The sequence below is a fragment of the Electrona antarctica genome, assembly GCF_951216825.1.
Source record: "Electrona antarctica genome assembly, chromosome: 9".
Classification (NCBI taxonomy): Eukaryota; Metazoa; Chordata; class Actinopteri; order Myctophiformes; family Myctophidae; genus Electrona; species Electrona antarctica.
In genome coordinates, this window is record NC_136790.1 from 44,153,535 (window position 1) to 44,174,699 (window position 21,165).

At 43.0% G+C, this 21,165-nt stretch overlaps 1 protein-coding gene across 1 annotated transcript in view; it reads left to right on the forward strand.

Moving 5' to 3' along the window:
- Window positions 1–2,798: 2,798 nt before the first annotated feature.
- snta1 (syntrophin, alpha 1) overlaps window positions 2,799–21,165 on the forward strand; it is a gene marked incomplete at its 3' end in the record, with an annotated part of 109,890 nt that continues 91,523 nt past the window's right edge. The window contains exon 1 of the mRNA XM_079510747.1: window positions 2,799–3,197. Within this exon, the coding sequence (XP_079366873.1) occupies window positions 2,918–3,197 (280 nt within the window). The 5' untranslated portion in view covers window positions 2,799–2,917. The remainder of the gene's footprint in view (window positions 3,198–21,165) is intronic.

A 21,165-nucleotide genomic window follows, 5' to 3' on the forward strand; every position in this document is an offset into this window, starting at 1 on the left:
TTCCCCCCAGGGAAAACATGACAAAGCCCCTCTCTTTTCATGTGAATAATGGTTCAAGACCCCCTTGTCACCACAAAAATGTTATGCCCCTCCCTTTGAGGCCACCACTGCTGGCATGCATCTTGAGGTTGAGTGCCCCCTCAGGACTCTAACAAAGAAGACATTTTCACATGTTGTTCAACTTCATAGTATGTAGAATGTCTGCCATTACTATAGTAAAATTGTATTACATATTGGTGTTATATTTCACTTTCACTTGTTCTGAGTCTTACAACCACTTACCACATCCCTTGCACTGGAGCACAGACAGTAGCATCAGTGCTATTTAACTCTGAGTGTAGAAATTCAATTTAAATGGACAATATGCTGTCTGGGACATGTGCAGCCCACATGTCCATCACTTCACCTCTGAACTATACCCTTCAATTATTATCTCTAAAAGAAGATTATTTAAGAGCTCTCTCTCTCCCAGTCTAACAGCTATAGACAGATAAGAATGAAGATAAAATAAATTAAACTCTTGAGTCTGACAGTCACTAGATATCTGCATTGAGTCTGATGGAATTAACGTGTGTACATTTTGCTCCAGTGAATATTGGCCTATGCATTGTTAGTTACACGTGCCAATAAAGGATATACAAAATGGATTTCATGTACAGACTATCAACAGTGAACCAGGATATAGTCTATCAACTATAAATGTGTGAGTGAAAATAAGTGAGTACAAAGTTATCCTTAACAGGCATCTCTGTCATGGTTCAGTAATGCACAGTCCAGACATGCATGTGCCAGAGTCAAGCTGCAGGAGTCATCCCAGAGAACAGACCTGAAAGGTTCTCATTATGGGCGCCAGGCTAGGACGTATTGTAGGCCTGCAGGGCACCGGTTCTCAAAGAGGGGTCCGGGGACCCCTAGGGGTACTTGAGGGAGTTCCAGGGGGTCCCTATAGCTAAATGATAGTTAGGAACCAAACCAAATGGACCCTTATGGCTCTGTAACTCTGAGAGTGTACACATGGAACCAAATGTATTTTGGTTCCATTTTATAGACTCTCAGAGTTAAATTAACAGTGATTTTACAATATAAATTGTCGATTTGGGGGTCCCAAGAACTGTTGTAGAGCATTGGCTGGATGCTGCATGCTCTGACAAAACTCAAAATCACTAATCAGCAAAACTGATGACATTTCTAATGTGATTAATCCGTTCTCAAATCTTATTATCCTATTAACGGCTAGGTGTGCTGTCATGCTCATTTCAGCTCGGCTGGAGAGCCTATTTCAATCAACTACCTGTAGTAATATAAAGATTTCATTCCACTTTTGTCTTTTTTCTCCTTTTTGGGGCGACTCCTCTGCGTACCACCAGAAGGGGGGCTCAAGTACCACCAGTGGTTTGATTGATTGATTGATTGATTGAAATATGTATTAACAGTTTGCAGAATTACAGTACATTTCAAGCACAAACTCAATACAAAGGCTGTTAACTGAGTGGACGACCCAATTAAGCATTACACTTGTTTACAAGAGGGTCCACCATGTTCAATTCATCAAAACATTTAGAGACGTACAAATAGACACTTCTATATAGACAAAGGACAGAACAGGAATTCATCATAAACAGAACAGGAATTCATCATAAAATTGATGAATGGTACCAGTACCAGTGGTTGGGAACCTCTGCCCTATAGTGCACATCACGGAGGGGATGAGAGGGCTGTATTCAGGATAGCGTCCGGCGTCCTCATCCTCCCCATTCGCAGCCAGATTAATTCACAGTTCGTCCACATCAACTGGCCATTATTGATTCAGCCCTGTCAGTACTCATACATACACTGCTCATTTACTACTTCTTAGCCCACTGAAGGCCGGGGGCAAGTGAAGGACCCCACAGAGAACATCATTTTGCTCTTGTCAAGGGTGGTTGTCCTAAATCTGCATTTTATTAAGGTTTTGTTGGTTATATTGATTGAGGAGGATTATGCTCAGACTAGAGCTCAGCATTTTTTTTGGGTGGTTAATTCTATTCTATAGGCCTACAGCCTTTCCCTTCCCATCAGAAGTGGTCTCTCGACCCTTGCTAATCTCAAGGGTCTTCAAATGGACATTTCTTAACGGTGCATTGCCGGGATTAGAAACAAAATCTCATTATGATAATGTTTTTTTTTCTGGGAACAGCAGCTAGCTGGGAGCCTGGGACTAACTGCATACTTGATATGAGCTGTGGCCACTAGAAATAATTTATTTGCTGGTCTTTGAAGCCCACAGGCAATTATTGATTTCAATTTCCCCTATCTGCAGATATCAATGGGGTGTTCATAGGAATGTATAGCTCTGTGATATGACTGAGCTCCCCCCAGTTCTTCAAGGCACTTTGGGAAAAACTAATTATACAGGGACACCGAACCAACTGAACCCCAAAGCCGAGCTGCACTGCACACACAGTTCATTATGAAAGGACTCAGCCCAGAGAACCCCTTTGAACTCCGAGTCTGTGTCAACACCGTTGCTAATCGTATCATCCTCAATTAACTTTACACTGGATAAAAACCTCATGCATTTTGGAGTAAAAGGGGAGACAGAGAAGAGAGCTGGGCTGAGAGAGAGAGAGAGAGAGAGATTTAATACTTTTTTTTGCAGTTTGCAAAAGGTACAGAGCCAACAGAGGTACGATTTTTCAGTGGTGTGTTAAAAGGATAACACAACGTGTTTCCATTGTGGTCCTGTGGGGGGGAGAGAGAGAGAGAGAGAGGGGGGGGAGGGCAGAGAGAGAGAGAGAGAGAGAGAGAGAGAGAGACTGTAGTGTGTGGTGTGTGTTCCGCACATCTCTCCCCCCACCCACCCCTATCTCTTTACAGGACTCTCTCTGCCACCCAGCCCCGTTCTAGTCTAGAGAGTTATTCCAGGAATGCGTTGAACATGGCTGCCGCGATGAGGGCGCAGAAAACGGGACTGCTGGAGCTGCGAGTCACCGTGGACCGCTGGGTCCGGGTGTTGGCCACCCTCACCGAGGACACGTTGACGCTGAGTCCCGGGGAAGGGGGCGATCAGTCTCCGGTGGCAGCCTTGACGCCCGTCGCGGTCAACGGAGACCCCCCGAACCTCAGCACCTCCCCGGTCCCGGAGACGATCACCAACGTGAAGCGCACCGTGCGAGTCACCAAGCAAGATGTTGGAGGTCTGGGGATCAGTATCAAAGGTAAAAGAAAGAAAGAATTAACCCCAGTCGTCCGTTATTATAGTCGGTGTCAAAGCAACGTAAACAAACATTGCGGATATTAAGAGGTGAGCCTCGATCTACTTTTGCAAAGTGTTGTTGTGTGACGAATGTGGTTGGAGTTTAATGGAGGACTGCAGGAGTCAGGAGGAGTAGTTGCCTATTAAACTTCAAAGTTACAGTGAGTGAGCGCGAACACGTATAACTGGCATTTCTTTGAGGAGTTCGTAAAGTTTGTAATGTATGTGGCAAATGCTAAAAGTCGTTTTTTTACCACTAGTAGTGAAATGCGTCTGTGTGAACTGCGAAGATTTGACAGCTGAGCTGAAATCACACCTCATGGTGTGTCAACGCAACGGGGACACTCTTCTAGTTCTAGGTCTCCCACCAAGTTTAATATGAAGCAGGCTGGTGGTCTGGTGCCATAGTAGTCTGTCTTTTTTAGACAAATAAACTTTAGATAAACTATATTCACACACACACACACACACACACACACACACACACACACACACACACACACACACACACACACACACACACACACACACACACACACACACACACACACACTAAAGGTACAAATATCAACATGTGTGACAATAATCCATATTTAGATTACTCTATTCTACTTCTGCAGTTTTCATTTCCTTTTTTGACCTCAACTGTCAATGATGATAATGTCTTTATATGAATCAAATTAAATTGTCTGAAATGTCAATATTGTCAGAATAACCAGTCATTTCTATACCGGTATATATTGCAATATTGCACTGCATTGAATTATACTGGAAGATTGACACTAGACCACTGACCTAGTTGAACTGGCCCTTCTGCCTTGTATATGGAATAGGACATACAATATATATATCACATTGGTGCCATGCAGCCTACATATTTGCAGTTCAGGCTTATTTTTGAGGGGTGCTAGCCCCTCCTATATTCAGCTATTAGTGTAGATTTCCATTTTACACAAACATTAAATTCCTATTGACAATGAATGGATAATTTACATCGTACTAGAGAGGTGCCCGTGGGGCCTCTACAGCGGTGCCCGTTGGGCACTGGCCTACTTGGAATGATGCAAGTTGGGAAATGAATTCCTGTGTCCCTTTTATGCCCGACATCAGAATGATGTCAGATTTCTGTAGGCCTTTATGTGTCTCGGGGTGCATACTTAGTTTAGACTACAGACTAGTCATTGGTTAGACATTATGTTGGTGAGGGGTGCGTTAAGACGACCGGATTAAGGTTGGTGAGGGGTGCGTTAAAACGACCGGATTAAGGTTGGTGAGGGGTGCGTTAAAACGACCGGATTAAGGTTGGTGAGGGGTGCGTTAAGACGACCGGATTAAGGTTGGTGAGGGGTGCGTTAAAACGACCAGATTAAGGTTGGTGAGGGGTGCGTTAAAACGACCGGATTAAGGTTGGTGAGGGGTGCGTTAAGGGTTGGGAGAGGGTTAAGGTTGGGTTTATGTGTGCTGCCCCGTGGGAGGTGAGGGTTTGAGATAGGTTGTAGGACTAATGACTGGTCTCTCTGTGTCCCTTTATTCCTATATATGGAGTTCTATGTGTCAGCCATGCCCAAATATGGAGTGTTGGGATGTCAGAACAGGCCAGTTTATGGAGTTCTGTGTCAGGCATGCCCAAATATGGAGTGTTGTGAGGTCAGAACAGGCCAGCTCCATATATGGACCATGGGCAGGGGCCCGGTCCAGAGCCCGGGCATAGGCCTTTTTGGGGCGGTTCTGGACAACCGTGGGTCCGACCGATTCAACACCGGGCACTGCACTCCCTGTGGTGGTGTGGAACGCATGTGTCGAATTTGAAGTCGGTGGGGCGAACGTTTCTCGAGTTACGTGGATTACAGACGTACACACACAGAGACTTGGTGCATTTATAGTTAGATGTGTCTGAGCAAATCAGTGTTTTTGTCCTACACAAAGATTAAACTCCCATTGACAATGAATGGAGAATGTACGTCATATGTGTCTGAGCAAATAGACATGATGATGTACGATAAGACTAAATTGAGCGTCCCTCACTTTACACGTATGAGTGTGATTTTTTTTTTAATAATGTTCCTAATTCACATTGCTATTTCAAAGCATGCCTATAACTCTGAGGGTGTACAATTGGTACCAACTGGACCTGTAAGCGTGTCATTTGGTTCCATTTGTACACTCTGTGTTACAGACCTATAAGGGTCCATATGAACCCTGCAGGGCTCCATCTCGCGCCACCCTTATCCCTTATCCCTAAAACTAACTAACTAACTTTTTTTTTTTTTACTATTTTGAAAAACATTTTAAAATAGTTCAGCTAGCCGATCTACATCGAGACATTGTGAGCTTGTAGATCGGCAATTTGAACTATTTCAAAAGGTTTTTTAAAAATAGTAAAAATGGATAAGGGTTAAGGGGTGGCGCAAGATATATAACCCGGCCCGGATGTCTCTGGACCTCACTTTGAGAGGCAGCCAGTGCATACATGGTTGCCCCACATTGGCTGTAATAGCATAAGGCTTTATGACCGCACCACTCTGTCTGTGTAGGCAATAAAAACCATAGTGCTAGACCAGTGGTTCCCAAGGTGGGGTCCGGGGACCCCCAGGGGTACCTGAGGGAGCTCCAGGGGGTCCCCAGCTAAATGATAGTTAGGAACCAAATGGACCCTTATGGGTCTGTACCTCAGAGAGTGTACAAATGGAACCAAATGGACCCGTTACACCCGTACACTCTCAGAGTTAAATTAATCCATTGAGACCTGGAACGCATCCATGTCACGTTAGCGTTTAACCACATTAACCATTAACCCATTTTGGGGCGGGAACCCCTTTTGGTGTTTTAAACATTGTTATAATTTAGCTATTGAAAAATAGCAGATCTACAAGCTCATACCGCGCCACCGAGTGGCGCGCTATGAACTTGTAGATCTGCTATTTTTGAAAAATCGTTAAAATGTGCCTCAAATCTTTCCGAAAATTGTCATTATTTAGAAAACTTTTTTTTTTTAATTTCGACGTCAGGCCTGAATGGGTTAACATTGATTTAACAATATAAATATTGGGGTCTCAGAGATAGAAATGGCATTAAATGGGGGGTCCGTAGACTATGCATGTCAAACTGGAGGGATCCTTGAAATTAAAATGCTTGAGAATCACTGCTAGAGCCGTAAAAGTCTCTTATGGTGGTCCCTGGCATTTTTCTCTTCAAATGGGGGTCAGCGGGCTAATTATTGTCAATTAGGGGGTCCTTGCCCAGGCGGTGGCGTAACCGTCTGGGCACCCGACTGGTAATCCAGTCGCAGTGTGCCGCGGGTTCGACTCCCGAGCCCGACACGGCCTTTACTGCATGTCTTCCCCCATCTCTCTCCCGTTTCCTGTCAGCCTACTGTCTGTCCCTTCAAAAACCAATAAAAGGCGTAAGCCGCAAAAAAATATCTTTAAAAAAATAAAAATAATTAGGGGGTCCTTGACGTGAAAAGGTTTGGGAACCACCGTGCTAGATGAACTGAATGAGAGTATATTACAAAATGGACCCAAATGAACCCCCTACCTAGTACCTACACAGGTCCACGACTCCACGTGGTTCCATTTTGGTACACTCCCAGAGTTCAAATAACACTGAGCATTTTACCGTGTGCCACCCCCTGTTGACAGAGAGCTAGTCACTGATTGGCCAGCCGCCGTTCAGTCCAGACGATATAGTTATGCAACAAATGTGTTGGCTTATGTGGAGCATATTTAGCATTTCGTTTATGTCAGCGACTCAGCGTTTGACCTATGGCAAAGCTGGGACGTCTCTGATTCGTACCGAAACATTGCTGCTGCCGGCTACGTCATGCTTTTACAAGCGCTGTCGCCGGAGCCACTCTAGGGGGGGGAAAGGTCGGGACCCCTCCAATATGGCCCCTACCGGGCTTACATACCTGTGTTGTATGCTGTTTTAAGGGGCTGATAAAAGGCCCCTTTTCCTCCCCCGGTTTCCGCTTTACCTGTACCAACAGGCAGTATCATACCTCAAATCTCCCAACTGAACATTGAGAGAGTTAGAGAATAGACCCACATTCCTTTTGTTTGTGCAGGGAATAGGGTGACAGTTCTAGGTAGGAATATATCATCACATTTTGCACAACTGATTTAAAAAACAAGAAGCTTTCACTTATTTCTTATTCTAGGGTGCCCCTATATTCATTTTATTGGTGGTATGTGTAAGCCAGAAGTATAAAAACAGTTCATTTATTTATTTACTGTAGCGTGTGTGTGTGTGTGTGTGGAATGGATACAAAGATCAGCTTTCTAACTCCTAGGAAAAAAAGGAACGATTTAAAGAGTATGGGTCTGTATGTCATAGTTTGTAGCCTAGCTAGATATTATGCATCTTGACTTACACAACACCATATCATCTTTACATTCACGTTGAAACATTCTCACGACTTCACACTTTCAATTTTACTTTTAACCAAATACCTTGATATCGATATTGTGACTATGTCGTCATTTATTATTTATCAAAGATGTTCAAAAAGATGAATTTTTTTTTTTACAAACACAAAATATGTTAATTACAGTAAATGTGACCAGGACAAAACAACCAGATGATCTCATCATCTGACGATATCGGCATAATATCGATATATATATATCGTCCAGCCCTGTTCTACATCACCTAAAAACTGACCTAAATTACATCACACAGACACTCAAACTTCTGTCATATTTGTTCTGTTTTAGTCTTAGAACTTAATGTCAGTTTCTCCATTACATCATGCAGCACACTAATCCAGTCCTCCACTCCACTGTATGAATCTCTTCTTTCATTGATTCTCTTCATAGCATAGTAATGGCATTTTTATGGCATGCGGCTCCGCAGGAGTCTAGCCGCCTAAAAGACAGTCCGAATGTCTGTGTTGTCTTTTCTGTGCGTCTGGAGCTAATAAAGTGCTGCACTGATCAGTGGCAAATGTATTGTGCACACTGCCAGTTCTTGGGTTAGGGTATATTCACTTATCAGTGAATATAGCAGATATACAAGCTTGTAGATCTGTTTTTGTTTTGTTTTGTTGGTGAAGAGGTTTGGTATAGAGGGAAAAGACTAGGGGACTGAGTACAGACAGACCCCTGGGAGACCACAGAGTATAGGATTTAGGTGGTTAACTTGTAACTAGCATTATTGTAATGAACCTGATGCTTAAAAGGATGTTTAACCCATTTTGGGGCGGGAACCCCTTTTGGTGTTTTAAACAAATATGTTATAATTTAGCTATTGAGAAATAGCAGATCTACAAGCTCATAGCGCGCTTGTAGGTCTGCTATTTTTGAAAAATCGTGAAAATTTGGCACAAATCTTTCTTTCAGAGCCAAAGTTTTCAACTCAAATCTTTGCTTCTGGGGGGTTCCTGGAAGAACATATTTTCAGATGGGTGTCGGACTTCGGTGGCCAGTTACATATAATTTTTGGGGTCCTTGACATGAAATATTGAGCACCACTGATACAGAAACATGAGGTATTTCAGAAAACTGTCAGGATTTAGAAGACATTTTTTAAATTTCGACGTCAGGCCTAAATGGGTTAAAACTAATGTTTTTTAAATATTGCTGCATATAGCAAGGTTAATATTAACGGGACCATACAAAACCGTACTTGAATCTGTAGTGCAGCCCATGTATAATAATAATAGTAGACATGCACGTTGCTAATACCACAATCCACAACATTGACTGGAATTACCAGTTTTAAGACAATTCCATGATGCATTATCCCCTTTCAGAGTAATGGAAGGGAATCCCCAGAACACATGATAAGCAAGCTAGGTCATTCCTTTGATATTTCTTAAGTGCTCATGTTTTGTTTCCACCCAAATGATATCCATACAGATACTGTAGATAGAGAGCTGTTGATCTCCAACGTTTGTTTGCTTAATCGACCTTTCCCATCTATTGCACGGATCTGACCTATAGGTTGATATATTAGCCTTGGGAACCATACGGTTCATGTGTTATGGTGGCCCATAGGTCACCAACCTATCTCCTGTTTCCGTAAGCGTGAGGCAGCTTGATATACAAGTACACCGCCCCTGGACATGACGACGCTAGTATGTCGCAGGGACTTACCAACCCTTTATGCTGAGTACCAAACCAAACAGGGAGGCATTGGGTACCATTTGTGAGCGGTGCCTCACCGTTCCAACAGCTGTGTGTGTCCCTATGTATTTGTGTATGTCTCCATGCATGTCTGTTTGAGTACAGCTGCAATACAGCTAAAGTGGCACTGTTGAGCAGCATAGCCATGTGTGTCTATGTATGTCCGATTGTCCGTATGTATGTCTGTTTATTATACCCTCCTTTGGTTCGGGTGGGGGTTGAATTGAACCCTCAACCTCCCACTATTCATCTTTTTTTAATTTTGCAGCCCAAACCTGAGGTTACAAGCCATCATTTTCAGAGTACAGCATGTGTTGACAGATTTCCACACTCTTCCTGACCACCCGCCAAGCTGGGTGGTCGGTTTGACGGACAGTTGCTATGACCTGCGCGCCGCTGTCTCAATGCAAACGACGGCTCCACATTGTGGCAGCTGGCGACCGATGACTTTAGCGTCAACACACATTCTGCCACCACGGTAGACAAAAGTGATTCCATCAGGACATACACATGATTTTTGGTCTTTCACCTCCGTGAAACCGAATGTCTTTGAAAGACATAGTGGCTTTGTTTATGAAAGCGAAACCCTCACTGGATCCCTGCTGGCGTGACTTTGTTGCAGCGCTGTCTGTTCAAAGGCAGAGAGATGATGGCATGGAAGGAGCAATAGAGAGCCATAGGAAAATGAGGAGGATAAGAGATGGCAATTCAAAGCCAGCAGAGACCTGACACATGGATGAAAAGACAGAGAGAGAGAGAGAGCAAGGGGAATAGAAAATATTAGGGAATTTAAATCTTTTAGACAGTAAACACGGGGGACCCAAAGTTTTAGGTCAACACTGAGAATGTAACTGTGTGAAATGGATCATACAAACAAGAAAGAGAGAAAGAAATAAAGAAAGAGAGAAGCAAAAAGGATGGAATCTTGGAAAACAAAGCGAATGCAGGGAGAGAGGGGTGAACAAGTGTGAGAAGAGGGCAAAAGTCACGGCGGGCTAGCTGACACCACAATGTGAACAGCTGAGAGGAGCAGTCCTCAGCGGGCAGTTGTCATTGGCCAAAGATGAAAGCTATGTGGCTGGGAGTGGAGCGCTTCTCTGGTGTTAATTTTAGGGAGCCCACCCCCAGCTCGCCGAAGAGCACAGGAGGCGGTTCGACCTTGAGCCGGGTCCAAAGTGCACTCAGTCTCTCGCACGTCTAAATTTAAGGGGTTGGAGGGGGGGGGGGGGGAGCAAGGTTCCGGTCCTACGGATGGACATGGAGAAGCTTGAGTTCACCCGTTTCAGGTCCATTAGTATTCTTCAAATTCCTTTCATGTTCAGTTTCAGACTGCTGGTGTGATAAGAGGCAGTTTTGTTCTGCTTGACACTCTGCCAATCTAGTATTTTCTCCACTTCACTTTCACTTCAGACCCTATGTATGACTGACTGTGAACAATCCTGACGCAGTGGATCTAAGACGTGATGTGTTTTTTGTTTAAAAGTTAAAACTGAGAAGAGGAGTCTCAACAAAGTTTATCAAAATATATCAACTTCTATTTTATAGCGTTCCAGACCCAGTTTTGTCTGCTCACTTTTTGTTTCATCACTTCCAATTTCACTTCTATACTATACACTGTATAGTATAGAAGTGATGGTGGAAGTGAGATAGAGAAGGATACTGTATAGTATACACAGTGGTAACCAACCTTTTCAAGCCCAAGAGCCCATTTTATTCCCAATTGTAAGCCATGATCTACCACTAAAATAGGCTTATTATATGTTTTTAAAAAAACACAATTTCTAACAGGCTCAATGCATGTGCACACATCCACACAAAGACTATAGTTTAAATAAGAATAAATACTGATAGTTATATAATCAATGCCAAAATATTAAGACAAATGTATTTTTCCATAGTCAGAGTAGAGTAGTCACTGCTTGCCTGTGTATAGGTATAGTAGTGAGTGAGAGGCTGTTTAGCTCTGTGGGTTTTTATACCATAGTTCTGTTCTGATATGCATGACTATTATGCACAAGTCAAGTTGTGCATCAAACACGTGGGATAGCGGTCAAACAAGAGAACAAACGAACTCTGCAGTTGATGGCCCGATACACATGTCTGGGGCCATCACTGCAAGCTATTCTAAATCCACGTTCTGTGTATTGGTATACTGGCTGCCTGTCAGTCTGACACCCACTCACTCCGGGATCTACTTGAATGGCTCGTGCGAGCTACTGGTAGCTCCCGAACCCCTGGTTGGTTACCCCTGGTATACAGTATCCTTCTCTATCTCACTTTCACTTCATTGTATAAAAATGAAGAAAAATGAGTGGTGCAACTCCGTGTGGGGGTCCCCGGGGGGCCGGGCCAGTTCCGGCGTGCCGCCCCGCGTCCGAAGCGGTTGAGAAATGACAGAGTTACCGTGTGGGGGTTCCCAGGGGGTCCCTCTACTGTACCCTCTACTGTACTGTACTGTCAATGTACTATACTGGCACACCCAAAATCATCATATATATATAGTTAATATGTGTGTGTGTTTGTGTGTGTGTGTGTGTGTTAGGTTGCGCACAAATGGTGAAAAACAACCATGTTGTTTTCGTGCTCAGACCCACCCAGGCACCCACCCACACACATAGCTCTGTAAGGGAGTGGTTGCACCACTCAAAAAGACGTGTCCTGACCTGAACTTGTATTTTCTGTTTACTAAAGAGTTCGGAGAGACGGGGTGTCCAGTGACCACCACTGTCAACAAACACTCATATACTATAGCAATGATTCAAAGTAGAATATACAGCTATTTAACACTCATTTGAAACACATATCACTTAAAGGTATATTCAGTGATTTGACTTAATTCAAATATCACTTATTTTTTCTTTTTTTTCTGGATAATCCTCCCTACTATAGAGTGTGCTGACCCCTGGGGTCAAAAAACCCTAGTTTCAGTTTTGGTGGCGGGTGGCAAAACCTTCATCCAATCAGGATGAGTGGGGCCTTCCTCCAATCATGATCGAGTGGGGGCGGGCCTTGGTGCACATGCTGTTGGCCTGTTGCACTTCCCCCCACTGTAGAGCGTGCATGTGCACATTTTGTTACCGGGCGGACTGGGTGGTTTTCCAAATCACCCAAATCACTGAATGCTCCTTTAAGGAGCTTTCACACTGGGCAGTGATCCGTATTCTTTGCCGTAAAAAAGAACTACGACCTTATGTTGTGTCAGTCAGTCAATGCCCACTGTCTCTGAAATTTCGGACCAGGTTAATATTTTCTTGAGTTGCAGTGCTTTGAGGCTGTAGTATAACCTGACTCCGCCAGATGGGGCAGTAGAGTGGCGTACACAGTGCTGCCTTGATCCCGCCTCTAGCTGCCGCTGATTGGCCAGGCCGTTTTGTGGCCGGGCATCAAGTCTGCCTGAGAGTTCCCAGATGGGAGCAGGAGGGGGGAACCCAGTGTACTCTCTGCTGCCCCATCTGGCGGAGTCAGGTTAGCTGTAGTAAGCCTACCCTGGAGAATGAAGACTGTGGATTCAGTAAAGGCTCACAGTGGTTCCAAAAGGTTTCAGGTCGAGACCCAAAAGAGAGATTAGACGTTTGCCCCGGACCCAAACTAGTGAAAATAGCAGATCTACAGTACAAGCGCACACATTCTAACTATAACTGCAGCCAGCCAGTGGTGTTGTTGAGCAGCCTGCACCGCTCAGTTCACACAGGTGTGATTTTTCTTATTGCTTGCAATAAGCTGCTTGCAGCTATATTTGCTCATTGCATTCCTGCTTGGCCACCATTATCGCTCTTTTGAAATATATATATTTTTCTATATGTAGGGAAAGAGGTTTAGACATAATATTGAAATCCATATATATTTCTAAATGTAGGAAAATAAATGTAACTGTGCTCATGCAAATGAATGAGTTAATTAAGTACATTTTTACATTATCATGCACATCAACTTTTGTATACAGTTCTTTTCCAGTCATTTCTCCCGAATCGCAGTATTTTAATCAACCATATATTATAGCATAATTTCTCAATATTCATTAGCCCCCCTGACCCCACCACAGCGGTATCACAACAAACACATTGCTAGCATAATTGCCTTTCGTCATTGCACATAACTGGATAGATGTCGGCGCTTAATAAAGCACTTGCCTCCATTTACCTGTCGGCTCCACTGGCTGACCCCTGGCTTTCTGGGGCAGTGTGACACGCTGTCAGCTGTGGGGAGTTGAACTATGTTTGACATGAAATGTCAGAGGAAGGAGGGATTGGAGAGAGATGAATGGACTAGGTGGGTGGGAAGGGGGAAACGAAGGAGGAAAGAGACATTCACAGACTTGTTTTTATTCAACACAAAAATGACAACATTGATTTGGGAGAGTAATGGGACGTCCCCACCAATAGTATAACTATAAAAAGAATTGTGAGTATATCCATTCCACACTGATAACAATCTATAAACCTGTTGACTGTCTATGACACCCTGTAAATTATTTGGGATGGATTCGCCAGTGTCTTTCCTCAAATCACTCTGAGGTCACTTTTCCACTAGGGTTTGAACCAGTTCAGTTCTTGTGATAGTTGTGGTGTGTGTGTGTGGACTCCACCGTCGAGTTAGAAAGATTATGAAAACAATACATTTACAGTATTTATCGGTACGGGTATTAAAATGTAACTTTTTTTTGGAAATGTTTTTTGAAAATGTTTTGAAATTATAATAATTAAAAACAACATTTCTGTAGGAAACAAAACAATTAAGGGACCCATAACAAATTGTCCGCGACCCATCTCCCGGCCCACTGTTTGGGAAACAGGAGTCTAGCACATTGGAAAGGGAATAAAGGCCCCGTTTATCGACTGATACTGACAATAAGCCCCTCCGACCTACTTACTTACTATATGTACAGATACAGTCTGTAAATATATATTAGGTGTGGACAACCCTTTATCGCGTTGTTCGCTGAAAAGTTTCAACTGACATACCGTGTATATGTAACCCGTTACCCATCACATCAGGGCAGGGGATTAGAAAGGGCGAAAAACAGGGAAGCTGTTGTGTGGATATTAAATGGATCTGTGTGAGTGAGGTGGTCGTCATCGCTCCCACACAGTCCATCTCAAGGTCAGAGTTAATGGCCTGTCAAGTCAACTGGAGGAGATATTAGCATGTTAATCCTGGCGGAAGGAGGAGGACTCCTGAATGCTGTGACTTACTTATTATGATGATAATACGTGTCAAAGTTCACCAACCACCATCGCGCTGCGGTGACCATCAGTGGTGCAAAGTAACCAAGTACAAGTACTCGAGTACTGTACTTAAAGCGGCTATAAGCAATAATATGTCAATATTTTAATGATTCTTTTTTTTTTTTTTTTTTTTTTTAGACAGCCATAAATGGGCAGAACGCTCCCAAAAAAAATGTAGTCTCTGTGACACATCTAGGGGCTGCTATCTGCATTCAAAGATATTCCTAGAAGCTTTATCATTGGTCGAAAAAAAACCCGTCGCAATGACTAACCAATCAGGAAGTAGACAGGCAAATCAACTCAAGTACATTTTGAATTCCAGACTTTAACCTGTAACGGAGTAGTTCTACATTGCAGTATCGATACATGTGAGTACTTTCTCCACCACTGGTGACCCCCCCCCCCCCCACCCCAAAAAACAAACAAAAAAACCAGCAAGCTGTTTTCACAATGTTAAGACTGATACTTAAAACAAAAAATTTGGGAACCATTTAATGACTAATTTTAGATTAAAATGAAACCTCACAATCTTCCTGACAAGTGCAAAGGAATTCACACATGGAAGGTTCCCAAACAACTACAAATACTGCCTAATGCCTATCTGGAATTCCAGACAGTAAAAGCAAAACAAATGAAAAGTATATGAAAGGATCAGAGATGCTATTTGACTAGGTGCCAGGCTGCCAGCAGCAGTAATTAAAGACGGGCTGATGGAGATAAGCGTCTTGATTGGGTATTGGCGTGGTGCTTTGGTGTTCTCCAAAGGGTAATTGGCTATAGCTGCTAAAGTGATGTAAACGTATTATTTTACTTCACCGTACAATGAATAATGAAAAGCTCACTCACAACATGTCACATTGCAACGTATGTATGTATGTATGTATGTATGTATGTATGTATGTATGTATGTATGTATGTATGTATGTATGTATGTATGTATGTATGTGTATATATATATATATATATATATATATATATATATATATATATATATACACACACACACACACCCGCCAGCTTCCACGGAGGAGCGCGATGGGGAGCAGGGATTGTGTTGCTCAGGGACACCTCGCCACATTGCCAGGGCTGAGATGAGACACCAGGTTAAAAGTGGGTTGCCGGTGTACCAGTCCTATTTCATACTTTTTCTTTCTCCATGCAATCTTTCAGAAATAGCAAAAATAGCCAGTCTAGACTGGCTATTTTACTATTTTACTATATTACTAGGCTATTTTCGCTTTAATCTTCGCCGATAACAATCTGTAAGTGGTTTGATCTCCTGACTGACAGCCTTCTGTTCCTCTGGAATGTCTTTACTGTCTGTAAACTCTCTCTCGCTGCCTTTGCATTCACACCCACGGGACTGTCGCAAATTATAATGTGCTGTTTGTCAACTTGCCTGGTTTGATAAGGGGTTAAAATGCTGAATGGTTTTCACACTGGCTATTCTTAGAGCCTTGAAACTCTCAGTCAGAGCTGTGGGATCAGAGCGCCAGACTGACTGAAGGGCAGTAATGGACTGGAACAAGCCAAGACAACAAAAGCTTTCATTTCACACCAACAAGTCACAACAATTATAGTACATGACATAAAAACAAAAGTACCATTTGTTCACAGTTTGTTTGTCGTAGTTCTCGCCTCTGCGTGTAAAGAAATATGGATGCACAATATAAAAATCTTGGCCAATATCCAATAGCTTATCCATGGTCAAGTTCGATACAATATACCGATATTTATTTGCAATACAAGTTTTCTTTTATAGAGGGTATGCGCAGGCATGAAGTAAGTGGCAAATCGAGTGGCAAATCAAGTGGCAAAGTGAGTGGCGTGTGTTTAATGGACTTTTCTGTTTGGATGTATGGGCTGTCAAGGCCAGAAAGTATTTTTTTGCCACTCAGTAGGTGTTCCCGCAGTCCTGCTGATACACGTCACATATTAATACTTTTTGTGCACTCATCATTTCTCAGCTCAATACATGTAAAAAGCAATAACAAAAATAGCACATCTACAATACAATATGAGCGCATCTAAAAGCTATTTCCACTATGAATACATGCATTGAGATCTTGACTTGCCCATTGGTGCTCCTTGGGCATTAAACGTTTGAAAACCACAGCCCTGCACAGTCAAATCCAAAGTGTTTCTGTCCATATAGTGAGGCATGGTTTGCTCAGATGTCCTCGTATCTTAAATGATTCCTACGTTTGCTTATGAGTTTCCACCACTGGTTGGGGGGTGAAGACCTTTTTTGTGAACTAAGACAGAGTTCATAGAGAAAAAAAGCTCGTCTTCCTCCCACCAACCAAAATGCCATGTCTAGACTTTTGTCTAGAGTGAATTTTATACGAGAATAATATCTGTTCTCGATCTAAGATTAAAAAATGTTGCAATGCCCAATAGTACCATTCCTCTCCCCACTTGGTCCCCGAGGGTCAGTGCCAGTGGCATTCACACAACACCGACTGCTGTCGACAAAGGCACTCGTTTTTTTGACCTCTTCTCCACTTTGCTATTACCCACAATCCGTCAACGGGGGTCAAGATCTCAGTCTGAGTCACCAGCGTCTCTCTCTCTCTCTCTAGCTTAGCTTGGCAGGTTTCTTTCTTTCTTTCTTTCTTTCTTTCTTTCTTTCTTTCTTTCTTTCTTTCTTCACATAAACATTTCCCCCCAGTTATTTCTGTATCCATTTAGGGTATCCGGCTCCCTTCAGTATATGGGCTGTGGATTACATTAATTAAATGCCCTGGGTTCCACGATCACCTCTGAGAGCCGACCTGTGAAAGATATATTCGGAATGAATTTGATTTAATCCCCTTTTGTATCGTTTCTCACCGTCCCGAAGGCCAGAGACCAACTACGGTTGACATTATTGACAACATTTGTCATGGAGAATGGACGCCCTCAGGAAGATGGCAGATCCATCAGCATAGGAGCTGACCTTCATTAAAAGAGTATTGAGAGAGACAGAGAGAGAGAGAGAGAGAGATGAGATGAGAGAGAGAAAGAGAGATGAAATTGCAGTTTCTCCCCTGCCAGATATTCATTAATTAAATATTTCGCCCCATGTCACAATCTTTTCATTATGAACTTTTATTTTGAAGACCAACAATTCATGACCCATGAACCAGAAGTACAATTGGATCTTTTTTATAATTCATCCCGAAACGTAAATGTTGTACCTGCAGGCTGCGGTGTTATTTGAAAGTGAGTATAGTGGATTACTCGTCCCTGGCAGGGAATGTGTTACGAGGGCAATGACTGTCTGGTGCTGTCCTCATGTTCTCCTTTCAACGTAGTTTTGGCGACTGAAGTTGTCTCACACACTCAGTGAGCGAATAAAAGTTGGAAAGGGCTCTACTGCGTTTGCATCGGGAGTTACAGCTGTTAATTGTGTGTGTGCACGTGTGCGTGCGTGTGCGTGTGCAGTATCGTCAGAGTGGTATTGTATAACTTAATTTTAGGTTTTTTTTCAGCTTTCGCCTTTATTTTATATATTTTATAGAGGGACAGACAGTAGGCTGACAGGAAAATGGGGGAGAGAGATGGGAGTGACATGCAGTAAAGGCCGTCGGGATCGGGAGTCAAACCCGCGGCACACTGCCAGACTGGACTACCAGCCATGGTGCCTGGACCGCTGAGCCACGGCCCAGGCAGTATTGTTATTGTATAACTTGTATAGTCGTGTACTGTACTATCTACCAGCCATCGCGGCTTTAAACAAACTTCCCCGCCGATAGGATGGTTCTGTACACAGTGGGGATCTCATGTTTTTGTTTTTGTATTGTCTTGGTGTTATGTGCTCTGTGTTGTTTTTGATGTGGGTTGTGGGTGTTGAACAGATTGTGAAGACAAATATCCTTCGGGACAATAAAGATTATTATTATTATTACCTCTATGCTTTCTAAATTCTCAAGGCGGCTTGGTATTGGATTTGGTTGATTTGTTCTACAACTAGTTCTACACTACAGCTCAAATGGGAAATTAGGCAATATTTACTTTACTCCATTGGACCCTCAAACTGTCTGCTAAAGCAACTAACTCCACCACCTCTCCCCGTCTCACGCAAGTAATTGACAATTTATAAAGTCACAACACCAACTTTAATGAAGCAGTATTGCTTTGTTTGTTTTCAAAATATAAGGTTTTCTTCATTTGCTGAATTATTTATATTATATATTTTATTTTATTTTTTTATTTTAACATTTTGGAGTTTGGTGGTTTCTTCCCGGCAGCAGAGATATGTTCTCTTCATAGAATGAGAGAATTAACAATACATACTGTATTGGTGAAGTTCCTTTTTTTATGTCTCATATTCCACATGACCTAAAAACAGCAATCCACTGCCTCAATTTCATAGTTCAATTGATCAGAAAACGTTCTTGTCTGGCTCAGTTTAACAACCCATTTTGGGCGGGAACCCCTTTTGTTTTTTTAAGCATTATGTTATACTTTAGCTATTGAAAAATAGCAGATCTACAAGCTTGTAGGTCTGCTATTTTTGAAAAATCGTGAAAATGTGGCGCAAGTATATATTCTTTCAGAGCGAACGTTTTTAACTCAAATCTTTGCTTCTGGGGGGTCCCTGGAACAACATTTTCAGATGGGGGTCGGCGGCCAATTTCATATAATTCTGGGGGTCCTTGACATGAAATAGTTTGAGAACCACTGACAGAAACAGATTTTTCAGAAAACGGTCATGATTTAGAAGACATTTGTAGAATCTGGTCAGTCCAAAATGGGTTAAAAACAGCTCCATGCACAACTAAAACGGATGTGTGGCTTTCTATTTCAGTGTGCTAACTTTCCAGTAAGAGAAAGGCTGTAATTTCCGTTAGCTTGGAATCCAGCACCAACAGTGATGTCATTGGTAGGCACATTTCCGTGCTGACCCACAGCCCACCTCTGAGAGACACAGAGGAGTGAGTAGACACTTATGATTCCATATTATAATGAGCATTAGTGAGAACCAATCCTACTATAAATGTGCCACGTCTCTGCGTGCGTGCGTGCGTGCGTGCGTGTGTGTTTGCGTGTGTATAATGCACGTAACTCGAGAACCGTTTGCCCCACCGACTTCACATTCGACACACACGTTCCACACCCCCCGGTATAGAGTCGGTCGGACCCACGGTTCTCCAGAACCACCACAAGGCTCTGGTCAGGCTCTGCCAGTGGGCCTAATGAGGCCAACTCCTTTCACCTGTGCAATTTCCAGCCTCTGCTTCAGCCAATTGAGGCTCAACCAAACAGGCTCTGCCAGTGGGCCGAATTGATTGCCAAGTACACTTTTCACAGTCAGTTTGCCCACTTCTCACAGCCAGGTTGCACTCTTCACACACACAGGCACACAGCCACAGAGATATCCAGCTATGTGCTGTGTCAAATGCATCCAGGCTGACAACAAGCCATCGTTACATATCCGACACAGCAACACACAATTGAGGGCTTCTGTTTGACAACACAGCAACAATTGCATCGTTCCCAAGTAGGCCGGTGGCCGACTGCTACGGGCACGGACAGGTCTAGTTAATAAATTAAGGCCGAAAATAGGTTACTTTACAGTAATTCAACTCAGAGTTTACTATTGAAACAAAATGTATTGTGTACAAATGTCATTTGTACACTTTTGGAGTTACAAACGGATACATTCAGGATTTTACTGTGTACTATATACTGTAACTAGGTACAACCTTGATATGACAATATTGTTGACTTAATAGTCTAGGGATCAAGTTACTGTAGTCAGTACAGTACTAGTCAGCACAGCTGTATTGTATTGTAGTATTGAATCGAGAATCATTTTGAATAGAGCATCATCGTTTTTGGATTGAGAATCGAGTTGAATCGAATCGTGACGTGGGGCACCCAAAGATTCACAGCCCTAATTTCTGTACTGTATTTTGACAGGCTTAAAAACCCATCTTGCATGAAAAGAGACAATGAGAGATAGCTTTACAACAGAAAGCCAACTATTAGTGGAATATATAACTATTAGGGCATTTGTAGTTTTGAACACTGATGCCTGACAGTCACAATGTAGGACAGGGTCTCCCTTTGTGGGACGCCTGAAAGGTCTTGGAAATGAGGGACTGTCCACGCAAAACATCTGGTCACCCATATTGCAGCCAGGTGGATGTTTTGTGGACACTTGCTGCTGGCCTGCCAGATGATGTTCCATCTATGCAGTGTCCGTCGGTGGGTGCATGGATGGATGCCCGAGCCAGAAAATAATAAAGATCACTTGTTACTTGAGAAACTCTCAAGTAGGATGCCACTGCAGCATGGGATTATGTTATGGGGCTGGCTGGTGTAGTGTAGTGGGTGGGTGGGTGGTGCATTTTTATTTCTGTCGTGCGTAGACGAGTGACATGTGGGCGAAAGCTGGGGTGGTTGTTTGGTGGGTGGTGATGTGTTTTTTTCCCGTTCCAGTAGCAGCAGTACTAGGGCGTGTTGTAACGGCCATGCTGGGTAGCGGTCTCCTCAGTGTGGAGCAGGGGGGGGAGGGGGGGGTTACTCAATTGTTTTACTTAAGTAAAAGTATCCATTATACTGCAAGTAAAAGTCCGGAATTCATAATGTA